Source organism: Phyllobates terribilis, unplaced genomic scaffold (assembly GCF_046119375.1).
Source record: "Phyllobates terribilis strain yellow unplaced genomic scaffold, ASM4611937v1 Scaffold_4__5_contigs__length_816908805, whole genome shotgun sequence".
NCBI classification, from domain to species: domain Eukaryota; kingdom Metazoa; phylum Chordata; class Amphibia; order Anura; family Dendrobatidae; genus Phyllobates; species Phyllobates terribilis.
The window spans coordinates 315,884,212-315,906,113 of NW_027362764.1; the positions used below are offsets into that span (position 1 = coordinate 315,884,212).

The 21,902-nt window shown below is 44.3% G+C and overlaps 1 protein-coding gene across 3 annotated transcripts in view; it reads left to right on the forward strand.

Moving 5' to 3' along the window:
- The window catches only part of VWC2 (von Willebrand factor C domain containing 2), a 1,471,707-nt gene that overhangs the window by 236,014 nt on the left and 1,213,791 nt on the right, over positions 1–21,902 (forward strand). For all 3 annotated transcript variants that reach the window (XM_073676624.1, XM_073676622.1, XM_073676623.1), the window contains exon 2: positions 20,286–21,051. In XM_073676624.1, coding sequence (XP_073532725.1) covers positions 20,353–21,051 — 699 coding nt within the window. In that variant the 5' untranslated portion in view covers positions 20,286–20,352. The remainder of the gene's footprint in view (positions 1–20,285; positions 21,052–21,902) is intronic.

Below are 21,902 nucleotides of genomic sequence, written 5' to 3' on the forward strand. Positions count from 1 at the left end.
AAATAAAATGTATAATTATATGCTTAATTGTAAAACACTGGGCAAAACTGTAACTGAAAAAGACCTGGGTGTATTGGTGGACGACAAGCTCACGTTTAGTGGCCAGTGTCAGGCAGCTGCTGCAAAGGCAAATAAAATAATGGGATGCATTAAAAGAGGCATAGATGCTCATGAGGAGAACATAATTTTACCTCTATTCAAGTCACTAGTGCGACCACGCTTAGAATACTGTGTACAGTTCTGGTCTCCGGTGTATAAGAAAGACATAGCTGAACTAGAAAGGGTGCAGAGAAGAGCGACCAAGGTTATTATAGTACTGGGGGTTCTGCAATACCAAAAATGGTTATTACACTTGGGGTTATTTACTGTGGAAAAACGAAGGCTTAGGGGTGATCTTATTACTATGTACAAGTATATGAGGGGACAGTACAAAGACCTGTCTACTGATCTTTTTACTCTGAGGCCTGAGACGGGGACAAGGGGGCATCTTCTATGTCTGGAGGAAAGAAGGTTTAATCATAATCACAGACGGGGATTCTTTATTGTAAGAGCAGTGAGACTATGGAACTCTCTGCCGCATGATGTTGTAATGAGTGATTCACTATTAAAATTTAAGAACGGCCTGGATACCTTTCTTGAAAAGTATAATATTACAGGTTATATATACTAGATTCCTTGATAGGGCGTTGATCCAGGGAACTAGTCTGAATGTCGTATGGAGTCGGGAAGGAATTTTTTTCCCCAATGTGGAGCTTAGTGTTTGCCACATGTTTTTTTTTGCCTTCCTCTGGATCAACATGTTAGGCTATGGGTTGAAGTAGATGGACTTAGTCTTCCTTCAACCTTAAAAACTATGTTACTATGTTACTAAAGCACAGCAAGCGAGATCATGAGTTTTCACAAACTCAGCATCAACCATGCTGACCCTGGCTCCACTGTCAACAAACACAGAAATTTTTTCGATTTTGCTCTCTAGCACCTCCTCTGCATTCAGGACAAAGCGGTAACTGCAGTTTAGCCACAAATGCACCCCTTGTTTATCCAACCCCAGACTACCGAGAGTTAATCTAGTCTCTTTTTGTTTAGGAATTGAAGGACAGGTCCCAACAAAGTGTCCCTTTTTCCTACAAAAAAACATACGCCTTTTTTCTTGCGAATCTCTGGGGAGATATATGTGTGGCACCCGAGGAGTCCGGTTGCCACAGTGGCATTGCCTCCCTCACAAGGGGTGATGCTATGCCTGGAAGCAAGCTGGGGTCCCCTAATCAGGTATACTAGCATGCAACAGTTTTCTGGCTCCAGACCAGCAAGGGTAGCTCCTCCCCTTGACAACTAGGATCTGGAGGCGGGGTTAGTGAGAGTTAGTGAGAAGAGTTGAAGTCAGGAGAGCGAATAAGAAGGACCTGGGGAGTGGAGTTGCCCGGCAGTTCACTATAGAGAGAAGCGGAGAATAACCGGACACCGGAGTCTGAGGTTGTGGGGCACTGAAGGCCCAGCAGCAGAGTCTGGAGGGCTGGAGACTGCAGGTGTCCTGGCCCCATCAGATGCCCGGAGACTCAGCAGCACCATGGGGCCCAGCACCACCACGTGGGAGCGACATTCCAGGAAGGCCCGAGCTGCCTGCCATACCGGTGAGCACAATGACGTTTTACTCAGGATCGAGGGCCGCAGCACAGCTATAAGCAGCAGGGCCAAAGAGAATAGCGCAAAGGGAAGGCCTACAACTTCACCTGCTACCAAGTACCTCACGGCCCAGGGGGCGCATCATATGATGTAGAGACACCCCCTAACTGCATAGGTTCCTCCACCTCCCCATTACTGGTTTACTCCCAGACCACACCCATGGCAAAGGTACACAACCCTGACAAGAAGCCCCCGGAGAAGGAGGTCGCACCCGTCTATCCCGAAGGCACCTATCCAGACGTATGGTCAAAGACAAGGCAGCCTCCAAGGACTGAGGGATATCATATACAGCCAAGGCATCTTTCAACCTTTCCGTTAGCCCCTCACAAAATTGACTTTTAAGGGCTGAGTCATTCCATTTGGAATCCGTTGCCCATCTACGGAATTCCGAACTGTATATTTCCACTGACCGAATCCCCTGCTGAAGGCGACGTAGCTTAGACTCAGCTAAGGCGACTTGGTCAGGGTCATCATACATGAGGGCAAGAGCTCCAAATAACCCCTCCACAGATTGGAGACAAACCGAATTCTGCGGTAACAAAAACGCCCACGACTGAGGATCATAATGCCAACCCGTTGCTCCTCATTACCGGAGGAGTAGGGACGAAGCTTGAATTACAATTTGCATGCATCCTTAAACACAAAAAACCTGTCCCTATCTCCTGAAAACCTGTCCGGGAGGGCAACCTTGGGTTCAGGCTGGACAGGCCTACCGGCAGAGACCCCCCACATTGGCAACCTGTAACCGCTGATACTGCCGCTGAACCTCACAGCGGAGGTCATTCTCCTCCAGAGACAGACAGCGGAACTGATCTGCGAGCTCTGCAACTGATCCCATACTAAAGGGAGCAAGGAAAAAAAAAGGTGCACACACAAAGAAAAAAAAAAATGTCAATCTTGTGTCGTTTTTTTTTTTTTTTCCCAAAACGTGCTCGGCCGCTTATAATGCCACGCCAGGTGTGAGGGCAACACAAAGGGGAAAGGGAGCCCAGACACTAGGGAAAGGGGGAAGAGGTGACCTCCTAATCTGGACTAGCGTCACCCTGTTTCCCCTTAATGCCCCTATACAGCCTCCGCAGCTGTCGCCGATCACATGCCTCGCCCTACTATCCCTGGCGTAAGCCTAAAGTTGGGGGTGGAAGGAGATGAGCACTAGTCAACCTCCACTAGCACTCTAAAGATAAAAGGAGAAGACAACACAGGGAAATAATAACTTAGCTTTAGAAGAACTCCAACAGGGCACACGGCCTCAAGACTCCAGAGAGGAGGTGATGCTGCTTCAGCCAAGTTCCAAGTAGAAATGAGTATAACCGGCGACGCCCCCCTAGACACACCAGGTATATATACACCCAGACTAAAGGGAGGTAGTCGCTGGGTCCTAAACACAGCCTCCTATTTAGGCAGCTGTCTGCATTGCCAAACGTGGAGACCTCCTGCAAACAACTGCAGGGCGACTATCTGTAACCTCTGACACATCCATGACAGTCAATTAGGGTTGCCCCCACATTCTACAGTTCCTGCACATCCTCCTCCTCTTCAGCCTTCATCTCCAAAATGACCACATTAGTCGGAAGCTTTAAGCACTGCAGCACTGCCTTGGCCAAGCGGCAACAGGCTGTGCTGAAGCTAATATGCTTAGGGAACAAACCGCACACCTCTGAAGAGTTGTTGACAGCTGTAATAGAGCAGGCAGATCTGTGGCTGTCACCGGTGAACCTACAGCCAGGCATGGTCATGTGTGACAATGGCCGGAACTTGGTGGCTGCTCTGAAACTAGGCAACCTCCCACACATACCATGCCTGGCCCATGTGCTCAACCTAGTGGTTCAGCGGTTTCTCAAAACCTGCCTGGATCTGCCTGATCTGCTTGTCAAAGTATGCCGTGTCTGTGCCAATTTCAGAAAGTCACCTACAGCTTCCGCCACCGTCGCCTTGCTTCAGCAGTGTTTGTAGCTTCCAGCTCACTGACTGGTGTGTGATCTCACCACGAGTTGGAACACAACCTTGCTGATGTTGGGAAGGATTTGTGAGCAGCAAAGAGGAGTTGTTGAGTACCAGGTTCAACATGCCCATCGGCATTCAGGTCAGCCACCGCACATAAGGACTAAGGAGTGGGCATGGATGTCAGACATCTGTGTCATCCTCCAAAACTTTGAGGACTCCACCAAGATGGTGAGCAGCGATGGCACCATAATTATTGTCATCATCCCGCTTCTCTGTTTTCTGAAATGCTCGCTGCTCACAATTAAAGAGGAGGCATTACAGTCTGGTGATGTGGTGGAGGGTGTGGAGAACGAGAAGGACAATAGAAAATAGACAAAATCAGGAAGCATATACCTATGTCTGGGTGTGAAGAGGTGCATGGGAATAGAACCCTCCCAAAAAAAAATCACTGGATATTACTTTATGTTCTGCTGCTATCATCCAGTGGTGTTGAGAAGAGTGGCCCAATCCAGCCCCTGTTCATTTTCATAAGAATCAGCCTGTCAGCATTTTCAGTTGACAGGCGGGTGCGCCTATCAGTTATAGATCTCCCGTCGGCACTAAAAGCTCGCTCTAACAAAACACTAGCGGCAGGGCAGGCAAGGACCTCTAAGGCATAGAGAGTCAGTTCTTGCCACATTTCCAGCTTGGATACCCAATAATTATAAGGCACAGAGAAATCATGGAGGACGTTGGTACGGTCATAAGGTACTCCCTCAGCATCTTCCCAAACTTTTCCCTCCTTGTCAGGGCCTGGGTGTTGCGAGGATCTGAGAAAACTGTCCCACACCTTTGACAGTGTTCCCCTGTCTCTGCTGCATCGTATTTGTGTCTCCCTTTTGTATGTTTTATTGTGAGCATGTAAAAGTAACATAATACTCTGACAACATCGTTCACAGCAGTTAAGTGGGAGTCAGAGATGCTTCCAGGGGTCTTCCCCATGCTGTTTCCATGTCATTTGAGCACTATTCCCATAGATTATGGCAATTTTTAGGTCTCCTGCAGACCTCCGGGGGTGGCCACTGGAAAAATGCTTGAGTTTCCCATAGCCTTACATTGGTCTCGTTGCTCGTGTTGAGCACTTGAGCATTCCAATTTGCGCGACCCGAGCAATGAGCATGCTCGCTCATCTCTAATGGACACACAATGCAAGATTAAGTCAACTTCTCACATTTTTATCTGGTTTCAGGTGTAATTTTCATATTGCCCACATCTGTTATTTGCCACTTTTGAGTTTGAATGAGCATCACATATTTGAAACAAAGTGGTTTACCCACAATTTAAAAAGGTGCCAACAATTATGTCCGGCTCATTTTGGGAGTTTTGTGTGAAATGATGTCCAATTTGCCTTTTTTTATGTTTTTTTTTCTGTGTTGTTCCAATACACACAAAGGAAATAAACATGTGTATAACAAAATATGTGTAATTTCAATAATTTTCTTGGAAAAATACTTCATTTTCTGAAACAATTGCAAGGGTGGCAGCACTTTTGGTCTTGACTCTATATACAAGTGCTTTTCACTAAATTAGAATATCATCAAATAGTTAATTTATTTCAGTTCTTCAATACAAAAAGTGAAACTTATATATTGTATAGAGTCATTACAAACAGAGTGATATATTTCAAGTTAATGTTGATGATTATGGTTTACAGTCAATGAAAACACAGCAGTCATTTTCTCAGTAAATTAGAATATTTTATAACAACAGCTTGAAAAATGTTTTTAAAATCTGAAATGTTGGCCTACTGAAATGTATGTTCAGTAAGTGCACTCCATACTTTATCTGGGCTCCTTTTGCATCAATGAGGTGTGGCATGGAAGTGATCAGCCTGTGGCACTGCTGAGGTGTTATGGAAGCACAAGTTGCTTTGATAGCAGCCTTCAGCTCATCTGCATTGTTGGGTCTGGTGTCTCTCATCTTCTTCTTGACAATAACCCATAGATTCTCTATGGGGTTAAGGTCAGGCGAGTTTGCTGGCCAATCAAGCACAGTGATACTGTTGTTTTTAAACCAGGTATTGGTACTTTTGGTAGTGTGGACAGGTGCCAAGTCCTGCTGGAGAACGAAATTTCCATCTCCAAAAAGCTTGTCGGCAGAGGGAAGCATGAAGTGCTCTAAAATTTCCTGATAGATGGCTGCGCTGACTTTGGTCTTGATTAAACACAGTGGACCTACACCAGCAGATGACATGGCTCCCCAAACCATCACTGATTGTGGAAACCTTACTAGACCTCAAGCAACTTGGATTATGTGCCTCTCCACTCTTCCTCCAGACTATGGGAACTTGATTTCCAAATGAAAATTGGAACTCTGGGACCTTGTGGAGTGTGTCAATGACTGCCTTCTGGACATCTGTCAAGTCAGCAGTCTTCCCCATGACTCCACCAAGATGGTGAGCGGCGATGGCACCATAATTATTGTCATCATCCCGCTTCTCTGTTTTCTGAAATGCTCGCTGCTCACAATTAAAGAGGAGGCATTGCAGACACAGCATAATGAGATAAAGCAAGGAACCATACAGGGTGATGCCACACAGCCCAGCTTCATCTCATCCCAATGTGGATTGTGTGCTAATGGGGAAGAGGAGGAAGAGGATGAGAAGTAACAGGAGTTGGTTTCCTGCGCTACAGACAGTACTCACCACACCACATTCATACCATCTGTTCAGCATGGATGACCTGAGGAAAGGGAGAATGAGGATGAGGAAGAGAGCATGGACAGTCATCCTCTTGTTCAGGACAGCAAAGACTTGGCTGTTGGCAGTCTGGCTCACATTGCTGACTTATGTTCCGCTGCCTTTCCCGTTACCCTCGTGTTGTACGCATTTTGGCTGGCAGTATCTACTGGTTGGTCACACTTCTAGACCCACGCTACATGGAGAACTTTTTAACTCTCATTCCTGCGGCAGAGAGGTCTTGTAAAATGTTGCAGTACCAGAAGGCATCTGTTGTGTAATTATTAAAAAATTTCCCATCTGACAATGCTGGCGGCAGAGGTCACAGTTCCTTGGACAACCAAGGAGTACAGGCAAGGGAGACACAAATACGATGCAGCAGAGACAGGGGAACACTGTCAAAGGTGTGGGACAGTTTTCTCAGATCCTCGCAACACCCAGGCCCTGACAAGGAGGGAAAAGTTTGGGAAGATGCTGAGGGAGTACCTTATGACCGTACCAACGTCCTCCATGATTTCTCTGTGCCTTATAATTATTGGGTATCCAAGCTGGACATGTGGCAAGAACTGACTCTCTATGCCTTAGAGGTCCTTGCCTGCCCTGCCGCTAGTGTTTTGTTAGAGCGGGCTTTTAGTGCCGACGGGAGATCTATAACTGATAGGCGCACCCGCCTGTCAACTGAAAATGCTGACAGGCTGATTCTTATAAAAATGAACAGGGGCTGGATTGGACCACTCTTCTCAACACCACTGGATGATAGCAGCAGAACATAAAGTAATATCCAGTGATTTTTTTTTGGGAGGGTTCTATTTCCATGCACCTCTACACACCCAGACATAGGTATATGCTTCCTGATTTTGTCTATTTTCTGTTGTCCTTCTCGTTCTCCACACCCTCCACCACATCACCAGACTGTGATGCAACACCCACATAATTTTTTTAAGGTTGTGTTTATGATGTCCGTAGGGAATTTTTTTAGAGGCCTACCTCTAACGTTCTGTATGATACACGGTATGTTCATGTATACCCCCCTGGGTATGAGCATTACCAGTATAGGAGAGCCACTCCTTAGCAATGGTAACATTTTTTTGAATGTGGACTTCATCTACATCTCTTCAAAGGGGTATTGGAGTGTTTCCAATTTTTTGGCAGCCCTTGCATTCACTGCATGGGCATTACCAATATAGGAGACCCACTCCTTTATAATGAGAACATTTTTTTTTACTTAGCTCCTCGTTTGTGTCTCTTCAAAGGGTTATTGGGGTATTGGGATGGGTCCAAATTTTTGGTAGCCCTTGCATTCACAGCATAGGCAATAACAGTATAGGAGACCCACTTTCTAATAATGGGAACATTTTGTTACTGAGGCACTCCTCTTTGACCCTTTAAAGGGGTATTGGGATGTGTCCAAAATTTAGGCTGCCGTTGTAGTCACTGCATACGCAATAACTGTATAGCAGAACCGCTTCTTTATAATGGGAACATTTTTTTACTGATGCCCTCCTCTACATGTCTTCAAAGGGGTATTAGGATGCGTCCAAAATTTAGACAGCTATTGCAGTGACTGCATATGCAATAACTGTATAGCAGAACCGCTCCTTTATAATGGAAACTTTTTTTAACTGAGGCCCTCCTCTGTGTCTTTAAATTGGTATTGGGTTTTTCCAAAATTTATGCCGCAGTCGCGGTCACTGCATACACAATAACTGCATAGGCTATAACAGTATAGGAGACCCACTTCCTAATAATGGGAACATTTTGTTACTGAGGCACTCCTCTTTGACCCTTCAAAGGGTTATTGGGATGCGTCCAAATTTTTGGCAGCCCTTGCAGTCACTGCATAGGAAATAACAGTATAAGAGACCCACTTCCTAATAATGGGAACATTTTGGTACTGAGGCCCTCCTCTACTTGTCTTCAAAGGGGTATTGGGATGCGTCCAAAATTTAGGCAGCCGTTGTAGTCACTGCATACGCAATAACTGTATAGCAGAACGCTTCTTTATAATGGGAACATTTTGTTACTGAGGCCCTCCTCTACATGTCTTCAAAGGGGTATTGGGATGCGTCCAAAATTTAGACAGCCATTGCAGTCACTGCATAGGCAATAATTGTATAGCAAAACTGCTCCTTTACAATGGGAACATTTTGTTACTGAGGCCCTCCTCTACATATCTTCAAAGGGGTATTGGGATTTTTTCAAAATTTAGGCAGCCCTTGTAGTCACTACATACACAATAACTGTATAGCAGAACTGCTCCTTTAAAATGGGAACATTTTTTTAACTGAGGCCCACCTCTATTTGTCTTCAAATCGGTATTGGGGTTTTTCCAAAATTTAGGCAGCCATTGTAGTCACTGCATACGCAATAACTGTATAGCAGAACCGCTTCTTTATAATGGGAACTGTGACGATTAAAATCTTAAAATCTTAATTAGCTAGACGATTAGATTTGTTAATCTATAATAAAGAGAATTATCTTATTGTGTTTTATTAGAAATTGCTGGCTGTGTTTTATTAATGTTCTGCTTGCTCATCAGTTTATGTGCACTAATTTAACTTGTAAAGTGTCCAGCATTTCACTAATCTCATTAGCATCTCAGGAGCCCCTAAACATTGTTCAAAAATTGTCTAGGCCCATTGTGTAACTGTTGAAAGAAGATCTGGGGGAGCCTTCACCACAGGGAGTCTCACACAAAAACCTAGGTGATGAGGTCAACCTGAGAAGGATACCTCCACTAATGCACACTTAGCTTTGGGGGGGAGGGTGAGAGCAGTTCTGCCATTCAGGATCTGAGCCCAGAGAAGCAGAAGGGACATGTGTTTTTGTAGCAGTCAGACTTGGGAAGCAGAATCAAGGAGAATCAGAAAGACTTTACAAGAAAGAGAGACATTCTTCAGGAAAGTAGATGGATAGCATTGCAGATCCATACAAATGGACACAGATTTGGATTTTACATGATTCCGGCCTAAGGGTACGGCTCTGACTGGAAAGATACGGATCTGCTCCATTTACCATCAGAGAGACCATAGATACATTTTGGGGAGACCAGGGTGGGACGAGGAAGTTACCTGGCCCCATGGATATGTTGTTTGGGGTTACCAGGAGGGACCCACCGGTCGCCTGGAACTCATGGAGACATTCGGAGAAGCCAGGTTGGCACCCGCCGGTCATCTGGCTCCATAGAAACTCTCGGTGAGGCCAAGTTGGGACCCTTGGGTCTCCTGGCCTTGTACCTCGATGGACTGCTAGCTTCCTAAGCTTTCCTCTACCTTCTCTCTGTGGGGGCCTGCCAGAAGCGGGGGGCCACTCGTTGAGGTAGTTGGCTCTGGAAGTCTCCAAAGTCGCAGCTGTTCTATCCCAGGCGGGCGGAGAAGGAAGGGTGAGACTGTGTAATTTTGCACCATCTTGGGTATTTGCTGGGACTGTTCTTTGTGTTTATTGTCCAACTTTGTGGTTCAATAAAGTATTGCCACACTGTTTTACCATCACCTTGTGTTGTCTGAGTAGTGTTATGCCCATGAAAGACCCCAGGTCTTCACAGGAACATTTTGTTACTAAGGCCCTTCTCTATTTGTCTTCAAATTAGTATTGGGGTTTTTCCAAAATTTGGGCAGCCCTTTCAGTCACTGCATATGCTAAAGCAGTACAGGAGACCCGCTTCTTCATAATGGGAACAACAAAGCATAGCCAGCTGATGACATTCTAACAACAGTGAGGGCGCTATAAAAATAGGCTTTGTGACTTTCAGAGTCCCTCCTTCATAAATGATGTGTCTGATCATGTGTCACACACCACATGGCCAGATAAAGTAGTAAAATGTTAAAATGACATTTACTGGTAAATGTATTTTTCACTGTTGAAAGCAATGCAAAAGAGCAAAAATGCATAAAAAACGCTACATGTGAACATAGCCCAAGGTGTGGAGAAGCATTTTTGTTTTTGGTTATTTATTTTACCTTATATACAAGTCATTACCCTGGAAAGTAAGTGCCTTAACATTTTTCCAAGGAAAATCCATTTTGGTTTCATTTTTGTATGTTTTATTGTGAGCATGTAAAAGTAACATAATACTCTGACAACATCGTTCACAGCAGTTAAGTGGGAGTCAGAGATGCTTCCAGGGGTCTTCCCCATGCTGTTTCCATGTCATTTGAGCACTATTCCCATAGATTATGGCAATTTTTAGGTCTCCTGCAGACCTCCGGGGGTGGCCGCTGGAAAAATGCTTGAGTTTCCCATAGCCTTACATTGGTCTCGTTGCTCGTGTTGAGCACTTGAGCATTCCAATTTGCGCGACCCGAGCAATGAGCATGCTCGCTCATCTCTAATGGACACACAATGCAAGATTAAGTCAACTTCTCACATTTTTATCTGGTTTCAGGTGTAATTTTCATATTGCCCACATCTGTTATTTGCCACTTTTGAGTTTGAATGAGCATCACATATTTGAAACAAAGTAGTTTACCCACAATTTAAAAAGGTGCCAACAATTATGTCCGGCTCATTTTGGGAGTTTTGTGTGAAATGATGTCCAATTTGCCTTTTTTTATGTTTTTTTTTCTGTGTTGTTCCAATACACACAAAGGAAATAAACATGTGTATAACAAAATATGTGTAATTTCAATAATTTTCTTGGAGAAATACTTCATTTTCTGAAACAATTGCAAGGGTGGCAGCACTTTTGGTCTTGACTCTATATACAAGTGCTTTTCACTAAATTAGAATATCATCAAATAGTTAATTTATTTCAGTTCTTCAATACAAAAAGTGAAACTTATATATTGTATAGAGTCATTACAAACAGAGTGATATATTTCAAGTTAATGTTGATGATTATGGTTTACAGTCAATGAAAACACAGCAGTCATTTTCTCAGTAAATTAGAATATTTTATAACAACAGCTTGAAAAATGTTTTTAAAATCTGAAATGTTGGCCTACTGAAATGTATGTTCAGTAAGTGCACTCCATACTTTATTTGGGCTCCTTTTGCATCAATGAGGTGTGGCATGGAAGTGATCAGCCTGGGGCACTGCTGAGGTGTTATGGAAGCACACGTTGCTTTGATAGCAGCCTTCAGCTCATCTGCATTGTTGGGTCTGGTGTCTCTCATCTTCTTCTTGACAATAACCCATAGATTCTCTATGGGGTTAAGGTCAGGCGAGTTTGCTGGCCAATCAAGCACAGTGATACTGTTGTTTTTAAACCAGGTATTGGTACTTTTGGTAGTGTGGACAGGTGCCAAGTCCTGCTGGAGAACGAAATTTCCATCTCCAAAAAGCTTGCCGGCAGAGGGAAGCATGAAGTGCTCTAAAATTTCCTGATAGATGGCTGCGCTGACTTTGGTCTTGATTAAACACAGTGGACCTACACCAGCAGATGACATGGCTCCCCAAACCATCACTGATTGTGGAAACCTTACTAGACCTCAAGCAGCTTGGATTATGTGCCTCTCCACTCTTCCTCCAGATTATGGGAACTTGATTTCCAAATGAAAATTGGTACTCTGGGACCTTGTGGAGTGTGTCAATGACTGCCTTTTGGACATCTGTCAAGTCAGAAGTCTTCCCCATTATTGTGGAGCCTACTGAAACAGACTAAGGGATCTTTTTAAACACTTAGGAATCCTTTGCAGGTTTTTTTTGTTAATTATTTTAATTTACTGAGATACTTACTGTTGTGTTTTCATTGGCTGTAAGCCATAATCATCAACATTAACAGAAATAAACACTTGAAATATATCACTCTGTTTGTAATGACTCTATATAATATATGAGTTTCACTTTTTGCATTGAAGAACTGAAATAAATTAACTTTTTGATGATATTCTAATTTAGTGAGATGCACCTGTATACAGTACAGACCAAAAGTTTGGACACACCTTCTCATTTAAAGATTTTTCTGTATTTTCTTGACTATGAAAATTGTACATTCACACTGAAGGCATCAAAACTATGAATTAACACATGTGGAATTATATACTTAACAAAAAAGTGTGAAACAACTGAAAATATGTCTTATATTCTAGGTTCTTCAAAGTAGCCACCTTTTGCGTTGATGACTGCTTTGCACACTCTTGGCATTCTCTTGATGAGCTTCAAGAGGTAGTCACCGGAAATGGTCTTCCAACAATCTTGAAGGAGTTCCCAGAGATGCTTAGCACTTGTTGGCCCTTTTGCCTTCACTCTGCCGTCCAGCTCAACTCAAACCATCTCGATTGGGTTCAAGTCTGGTGACTGTGGAGGCCAGGTCATCTGGCGTAGCACCCCATCACTCTCGTTCTTGGTCAAATAGCCCATACACAACCTGGAGGTGTGTTTGGGGTCATTGTCCTGTTGAAAAATAAATGATGGCCCAACTAAACGCAAACCGGATGGAATAGCATGCCGCTGCAAGATACTGTGGTAGCCATGCTGGTTCACTATTAGTGTTGAGCCACCCCCGTAGTGTTCGGGTTCGGTTCGTCGAACACCGGGATGATCGAGGAACTGTTCGTCGAACTGTTCGTCAAACACCTTAGAACACCGTCGAACACCGTTAAAACCAATGGCTGGCAAACAAAAACACTTAGAAACACATAGAAAACACCTTCAAATGTGTCCAAAAGCTGACAAACTGCTCAGAAGACGCTCTCTTTAAAAAAGCCGGCCGGCAATTCAGCAGCGGCATACACCGGTACCCGACAATTTAGACAAGAAGGAATAGAGCATCACACATAGATTAGATAGATAGAAACATGTCAGTCACATATATAAGAAGTACAGTGACAGTGTTGGTTACTGTACTTGTCATTTAGTGTAAAGGATTTATTAAAAAAAATAATAGTGTTTTCGTGCACCGTCTCTTTAAAAAAGCCGGCCGGCAATTCAGCAGCGGTACCCGACAATTTAGAACAGAAAGAATAGAGCTTCACACATAGATAGATAGATATAAACATGTCAGTCACATATATAATAAGTACAGTGACAGTGTTGGTTACTGTACTTGTCATTTAGTGTTAAAATAAAGGATTTATAAAAAAAAAAATTGGCGTGGGGTTCCCCGTAATTTTAGTCTCTAGCAGAGGTTAAGCAGACGGCTGGGGCAGATGTTTGAAGCCTGGGAAGAGGGTAATACCCATGGAGCTTCCCAGGCTACTAATATCAGCCCCCAGCTGAATACCTAGCCTTTACTAGCTATTAAAATGGGAGACCCCCCCAAAAAATGATGTGGGGTCCCCCCTATTTTAATAGCTAGCAAAGGCTAGGCAGACAGCTGGGGGCTGATATTAATAGCCCAGGAAGGGTGCCATGAATATTGGCCCCCTCCCGGGCTAGAAATACCAGCCCTCAGCCACCCCAGAAATGGCGCGTCCATAGGATGCGCCAATTCTGGCACTTAGCCTCGCTCTTCCCACTGCCCTGTAGCGGTGGCAGTGGGGTAATAGGGCTGGGGTTGATGTCAGCTTATAATGCCAGCTGACATCAAGCCCAGGTTAGTAATGGAGAGGTGTCTATAAGATACCCCCATTACTAACCCCATAGTCAAAGTTAAAAGAAAACACAAACACCCAGAATAAAGTCCTTTAATTGAAATAAAGACACAATTCTTTATTGTTCTAAATTAAACCATACTTACCATCACGCCCATTCCAGCTGAAGCCAATGATCTCCTGCAATAAAAGAAAAATAATAAAGCAACCTCATCCTTGCCTTTCCATGGTTCCCACGACAGCTTCAGCTCTGCTACATCGAGATGACAGGCTGGACCGCAGCAGAACGCTGCCATCCAGCCTGTCATCCCGCGGACACTGAGAAGCGCAGGCATGCTTGCGCTCCTCAGTGTCTCGCTGTGACGGCATAAAGATGAGCCGAGGTCATGTCCAATGATCTCGGCTCACCTCATGCACGTCACTGACAGCGTGGGAAAATTCTCCTGCACTCAGCGCTTCAGCGTGAGAATTTTCCCACGCTGTCAGTGACGTGCATGAGTAGCACAGTAGTGTTTAACTTTGGCGACAAGATCAGTGATTGGTCGCGGGTCAATCACCATGGTGTTACAAAGGTCCGGACATTTGTGTTAAAAATCGCTGATTGGCCGCTGGCGCTGCCCGCGACCAATCACCGATTTGGGCGCCAAATTTAAATATCGGCCGCGACCAATCACCCATCTTGGCTCCACATTTAAACACCGCTGTACTGATTGGTCGTGGACGCTATTTAAATGTGGCGCCAAAATCGGTGATTGGTCGCGCCCAGCGTCAGCGACCAATCAGCACAGCGGTGTTTAAATGTGGAGCCAAGATCGGTGATTGGTCGCGGCCAATATTTAAATTTGGCGCACAAATCGGTGATTGGTCGCGGGCAGCGCCAGCGACCAATCAGCGATTTTTAACACAAATGTCCGGATCTTTGTAACACCATGCGGATACTGTGGGGACATCAGCGGCTAGGGTGTCAAGGGAGGACCGGGGAGCGGCGCTGCGGGTTGGGATACTTCTGCTGCGAGCAGTCGCTCATCTCCCGGCTTCTCGCAGCGGAAGTATCCGACCAGGCAGCGGCGCTCCCCGGTCCTCACCAATACGATTCGCTGATTTGTCGCGCTCTCCGCACGCGACCAATCAGTGATCTTGGCGCTAAAGTTAACCACCGCTCTGCTGATTGGTCGCGGACGCTGCCCGCGACCAATCACTGATTTGGGCGCCACATTTAACTAGCGGCCGCGACCAATCAGCGAGCTTGGCGCCAAATTTAAACAACGCTCTGCTGATTGGTCGCGGACTCCAGCCGCGACCAATCAGCGAGATTGGCGCCAAATTTAAACCCCACTCTGCTAATTGGTCACGGATGCCGGCCGCGACTAATCAGCATTATTGGCGCCAAATTTAAACACCGCTCTGCTGATTGATCGCGGTCGCTGGCTGAGATCAATCAACAATATTGCCGCAAAATTGAAACACCGCTCGTCTGATTAGTCGCGGTCGCCGTCCGCGACCAATCAGCAGGATTGGCGCCAAATTTAAACCCTGCTCGGCTGATTGGTCACGGTTGCCGGCCGCGACCAATCAGCAGTATTGGCGCCAAATTTAAACCCCGCTCTGCTGATTGGTCACGGTTGCCGGCCGCGACCAATTAGCGATTTTGGCGCCAAATTTAAACACCGCTCTGCTGATTGGTCGCGGCCGGCGATTGCGACCAATCAGCATTATTGGCGCCAAATTTAAACCCCGCTCTGCTGATTGGTCGCGACCGCCGGCCGCGACTAATCAACATTATTGCTGCCAAATTTAAACACCGCTCTGCTGAATGGTCGCGACCGCAACCAATCAGCATTATTGGCGCAAAATTTAAACCCCGCTCTGCGAATTGGTCACGTTCGCTGGCCGCGACCAATCAGCATTATTGGCGCAAAATTTAAACCCCGCTCTGCTGATTAGTCGCGACCGCCGGCCGTGACCAATCAGCGATATAGTCGCCAAATTTCAACACCGCTTTGCTGATTGGTCGCGGTTGCTGGCCGCGACCAGTCATCGATTTTGGCGCCAAATTTAAACACCGCTCAGTTGATTGCGCCGGGTCTGCCGCATACATATTCTAGAATACCCGATGCGTTAGAATCGGGCCACCATCTAGTTTCATGAAATAATTAAAAAAAAAATTGACGTGGGGCTTCGCACTATATTTGTGTCCAGCCAGGTACAACAGGCAGGAACGGGCTGCCCCCAACCACCAGCTGCCTATTTGTACCTGGCCGGACACAACAATATAGGGAAGCCCTTTTTTCTTAATTATTTCATGAATTTCATGAAATAATTTTAATAAAAAATACGTGGGGCTTCGCCCTATTTTTGGGTCCAGCCAGGTACAACTAGGCAGCTGGGGGCTGGAATCTGCAGCGCAGGGAGGCCCAAGCTTTCTGCCCCCCCCCCCCCCACTGCAAATTGCAGTCCGCAGCCACCCCTGAAAATGGCGCGTTCATAGAAGCGCCATCCTCTGGCGCTGTACCCAATTCATCCAGGGCCCTGGTGTGGTGGCTCACTGGGTAATAAAGGGGTTAGGGCCAGCTTGGCATTATCAGCTGGCCCTAAGCCCGAAATTCATGGGGTCACTCCAATATTAGACATGACCACCATGAATTTCTAGTAAAGTATTTAAAGAAAACACAACACCCAGAATAAAGTCCTTTAATTGAAAAAAACACACAATTCTTTATTGTTCTAAATTAAACCATACTTACCGTCACGCTCATTCCAGCTGAAGCCAACGATCTCCTGCAATAAAAGAAAAATAATAAAGCAACATCATCCTTACCTTTCCATGGTTCCCATGACAGCTTCAGCTCTGCTACATCGAGATGACAGGCTGGACCGCAGCAGAACGCTGACATCCAGCTTGCCATGCCGCACAGACCGAGAAGCGCAGGCATGCTTGCGCTCCTCAGTGTCTCGCTGTGACGTCATCCAGATGAGCCGAGGTCATGTCCAATGAACTCAGCTCACCTCATGCACGTCACTGACAGCGTGGGAAAATTCTCCTGCACTCAGCGCTTCAGCGTGAGAATTCTCCCACGCTGTCAGTGATGTACATGAGGTGAGCTGAGTTCATTGGACATGAAGAGCTCACCTCTTGCACGTCACTGACAGCGTGGGAAAATTCTCACGCTGAAGCGCTGAGTGCAGGAGAATTTTCCCACGCTGTCAGTGACGTGCATGAGGTGAGCTAAGTTCATTGGACATGAAGAGCTCACCTCTTGCACGTCACTGACAGCGTGGGAAAATTCTCACGCTGAAGCGCTGAGTGCAAGAGAATTTTCCCACGCAGTCAGTGACGTGCATGAGGTGAGCCGAGTTCATTGGACATGACCTCGGCTCATCTTTATGCCGTCACAGCCAGACACTAAGGAGCACAAGCATGCCTGCGCTTCTCAGTGTCCGCGGGATGACAGGCTGGATGGCAGCGTTCTGCTGCGGTCCAGCCTGTCATGTGAATGTAGCAGAGCTGAAGCTGTCCTGGGAACCTTGGAAAGGTAAGGATGATGTTGCTTTATTATTTTTCTTTTATTGCAGGAGATCATTGGCTTCAGCTGGAATGGGCGTGACGGTAAGTATGGTTTAATTTAGAACAATAAAGAATTGTGTCTTTATTTCAATTAAAGGACTTTATTCTGGGTGTTTGTGTTTTCTTTTAACTTTGACTATGGGGTTTGTAATGGGGGTGTCTTATAGACGCCTCTCCATTACTAACCTGGGCTTGATGTCAGCTGGCATTATAAGCTGACATCAACCCCAGCCCTATTACCCCACTGCCACCGCTACAGGGCAGTGGGAAGAGCGAGGCTAAGTGCCAGAAATGGCGCATCCTATGGACGCGCCATTTCTGGGGCTGCTGACGGCTGGTGTTTCTAGCCTGGGAGGGGGCCAATATTCATGGCACCCTTCCTGGGCTATTAATATCAGTCCCCAGCTGTCTGCCTAGCCTTTGCTAGCTATTAAAAAAGCGGGGACCCCACATCATTTTTTTGGGGGGGTCCCCCATTTTAATAGCTAGTAAAGGCTGGGTATTCAGCTGGGGGCTGATATTAGTAGCCTGGGAAGCTCCGTGGGTATTACCCCTTCCCAGTCTTCAAACATCTGCCCCAGCCATCTGCTTAACCTCCGCTAGAGACTAAAATTAAGGGGAACCCCACGCCAATTTTTTTTTAAATAAATCCTTTATTTTAACACTAAATGACAAGTACAGTAATCAACACTGTCACTGTACTTCATATATATGTGACTGACATGTTTCTATCTATCTAATCTATGTGTGAAGCTCTATTCCTTCTATTCTAAATTGTCGGGTACAGATGCTGAATTGCCGGCCGGCTTTTTTAAAGAGACTGTGCATGAAAACACTATTATTTTTTTTAATAAATCCTTTACACTAAATGACAAGTACAGTAAGCAACACTGTCACTGTACTTCATATATATGTGACTGACATGTTTCTATCTATCTAATCTATGTGTGATTCTCTATTTCTTCTATTCTAAATTGTCAGGTACCGCTGCTGAATTGCCGGCCGGCTTTTTTAAAGAGACAGTGCATGAAAACACTATTATTTTTTTTAATAAATCCTTTACACTAAATGACAAGTACAGTAACCAACACTGTCACTGTACTTCTTATATATGTGACTGACATGTTTCTATCTATCTAATCTATGTGTGATTCTCTATTCTTTCTGTTCTAAATTGTCGGGTACCAGTGTATGCCGCTGCTGAATTGCCGGCTTTTCATGTTTCACTGTGGGCACTGTTCCCATCGATTTGGGCAATCACTGTCATGCCACAACCACCATGGCTGTGGCATTACAGTGAGTGGCAGGCAATCCCTGCATGATTGGTGCTCAAAATAGCGCCAGACATGCAGGACACGCTTTTGGTGCACGAACAGTTATCGAACATAACCTCGATCAGCCGAATTTTTTGCAAATCGTTCAGGTTCGTCGAACAACTCGAACACCGCCCAAAACATCTCGAATTTGAGATTGGCGAACAGTTCTAGTCGAACACAGCTCATCTCTATTCACTATGCTTTCAATTTTGAATAAATTCCCAACAGTGTCACCAGCAAAGCACCCCCACACTATCACACCTCCTCCTCCATGCTTCACGGTGGGAACCAGGCATGTAGAGTCCATCCGTTCACCTTTTCTGCGTCGCACAAAGACACGGTGGTTGGAACCAAAGATCTCAAATTTGGACTCATCAGACCAAAGCACAGATTTACACTGGTCTAATGTCCATTCCTTGTGTTCTTTAGCCCAAACTAGTCTCTTCTGCTTGTTGTCTGTCCTTAGCAGTGGTTTCCTAGCAGCTATTTTACCATGAAGGCCTGCTGCACAAAGTCTCCTCTTAATAGTTGTTGAAGAGATGTGTCTTCTGCTAGAACTCTGTGTGGTATTTACCTGGTCTCTATTCTGAGCTGCTGTTAACCTGCGATTTTTGAGGCTGGTGACTCAAATAAACTTATCCTCAGAAGCAGAGGTGACTCTTCGTCTTCCTTTCCTGGCGCGGTCCTCATGTGAGCCAGTTTCTTTGTAGCTCTTGATGGTTTTTGCAACTGCACTTGGGGACACTTTCAAAGTTTGCCCAAATTTTCAGACTGACTGACCTTCATTTCTTAAAGTAATGATAGCCACTCGTTTATCTTTACTTAGCTTCTTTTTTCTTGCCATAATACAAATTCTAACAGTCTATTCAGTAGGACTATCAGCTGTGTATCCACCAGACTTCTGCACAACACAACTGATGGTCCCAACCCCATTTATAAGGCAAGAAATCCCACTTATTAAACCTGACAGGGCACACCTGTGAAGTGAAAACCATTTCCGGTGACTACCTCTTGAAGCTCATCAAGAGAATGCCAAGAGTGTGCAAAGCAGTCATCAAAGCAAAAGGTGGCTACTTTGAAGAACCTAGAATATAATACATATTTTCAGTTGTTTCACACTTTTTTGTTAAGTATATAATTCCACATGTGTTAATTCATAGTTTTGATGCCTTCAGTGTGAATGTACAATTTTCATAGTCATGAAAATACAGAAAAATATTTAAATGAGAAGGTGTGTCTTTAAAGTTAATGACTTTAGAGCAACAAGATGTGTTAACATCTTCACAAGAAAGTTGTGACATATTTGGTGTACAAATAAAATTGTCTTAATTTGCATCATAAAGTGGAGTATGCAGTGCACTCAATGATGCTGTAAAATGGACAGAATTCAAAGTGTGGAATAAATAGCTACCAAAATTGTAAAGAAGCTTAAATAAAATGTTTTACAAAAAAAAGACAAGTTGACATATTGGATGTTAATGTTACAGCACTGTCGCTATACTACATAATTTTTTAAATTTGTCACTGATGACAATAAATAAAAATGAAAATAAATAATGAACTAAACATAAATTTTTATATCATGCAGAGATTTGAATTTCAAGCCACCTATCAACATTGAATGAAGGAGCTCAGACCTGGTGTTGCGCTAGGAAATGCCCAGCTCCACTGTAATGGCAATTGGAGCTCTTTCCAGCTCTCTTCTTGTAACATGCTGCCTCATGGTTGCCCTATGCAACCCTACTTTACGTGTCCAAAATCTTACACAGACACAAGGGCATGAACAATTGAAAAACAGTCAAGATAAGAGGGACTATACAGCTCATCACAATCACAACCAAACAAATTTGGGATTAGTAAATGAGAACAAAATACAAAAGGACGAATCTATGAAAGACTGGAAACATTCAACCAACAAAATTATTTTAAACAAAGATTTTTTGACTAGACAAAAACAGATTTTTACTACTCAAACTATGAGCACTAAATCAGGGCCTGTTGCACAAATTCAATCAGATGTGGTGCAAGACCAGCCCCTAGAGGAAGCATCTCTATTGGATATAGCAACAACACAGGAGGCTCCAGAGGAATATGCCTACCCAGATTATCGGGGGAAAGGTTGCGTGGATGAAAGTGGTTTTGTATATGCCATTGGGGAAAAGTTTACACCTGGCCCTTCAGCTTGCCCTTGTCGTTGCACAGAAGAAGGGCCCCTTTGCATTCAACCAGAGTGCCCAAGGTTGCATCCGCGTTGTATACAAGTTGACAACAGTCAGTGCTGCCCCCAGTGTAAAGAAAAGAAAAATTACTGTGAATTTCGGGGAAAAACCTATCAGTCCTTAGAAGAATTTATGGTAAGTCAGATTGGTTAAAGAAGTTTAATAGTATTTAATAGTATAATTGTTTAACACACTATAATCAAGTTACTGCTTTCAGGTCTTATTTTTCCATACAACTACTATCCTATTGGGCAACTTATTCATTTTAATTTTATCGTAAGATATGCTTTCTAAAATCAAGCCTGACTCATTTGCCTTAATGTATTTGTGCCTGTTGACAGATGATCAGTTTATCACCAATATAAGTAAATATTATCATTGTGTTGTTACTGCAATGGAACATAGCACTTTTTGGTGAACATATGTTATTGAATAGCAACCAATAGAAACAGCTATGATGTAACATTTTAGGAAAATAATTAATAAGAAAAGGCATGAGTTAAGACCACCTTAGACTCCCTTGAAGAATATGTGTGAAACAGAGCAAAAGACAAAAAAGCTAAGCAACATTGAGGGGAAAAAGCAGATAAGCAGTAGCCAAATATATTTTTAAAAATATGTTACCAAATTTCACCATATAAACTGAATACACTACTGATTAGATCTCTTGGACGTATAAGGATGCTGGTCACCACCTCTACAAAAAAACATTTACAGGCTACACTTGTTGTTTAACACTGCTCATTACAAGCTCCAACTGTCAATCATGCTGGGTGGGTAGAGGCTGAGTACACATGGATTAGTGAGAGAGTTCATTCTTTAGCTGGACTCATAAAAGGTTCATCCTAATGTCAGAAATCTATCGTTATTATGACATCGATTTTCAAATTAAAATCTGTTTAAATTCTGAGAAATGTACAGTATCTTTTCAAAATAACAAACAGAGGCATACTAACTTTCCATCACCTCTGTGGAGCCAGCGCTTG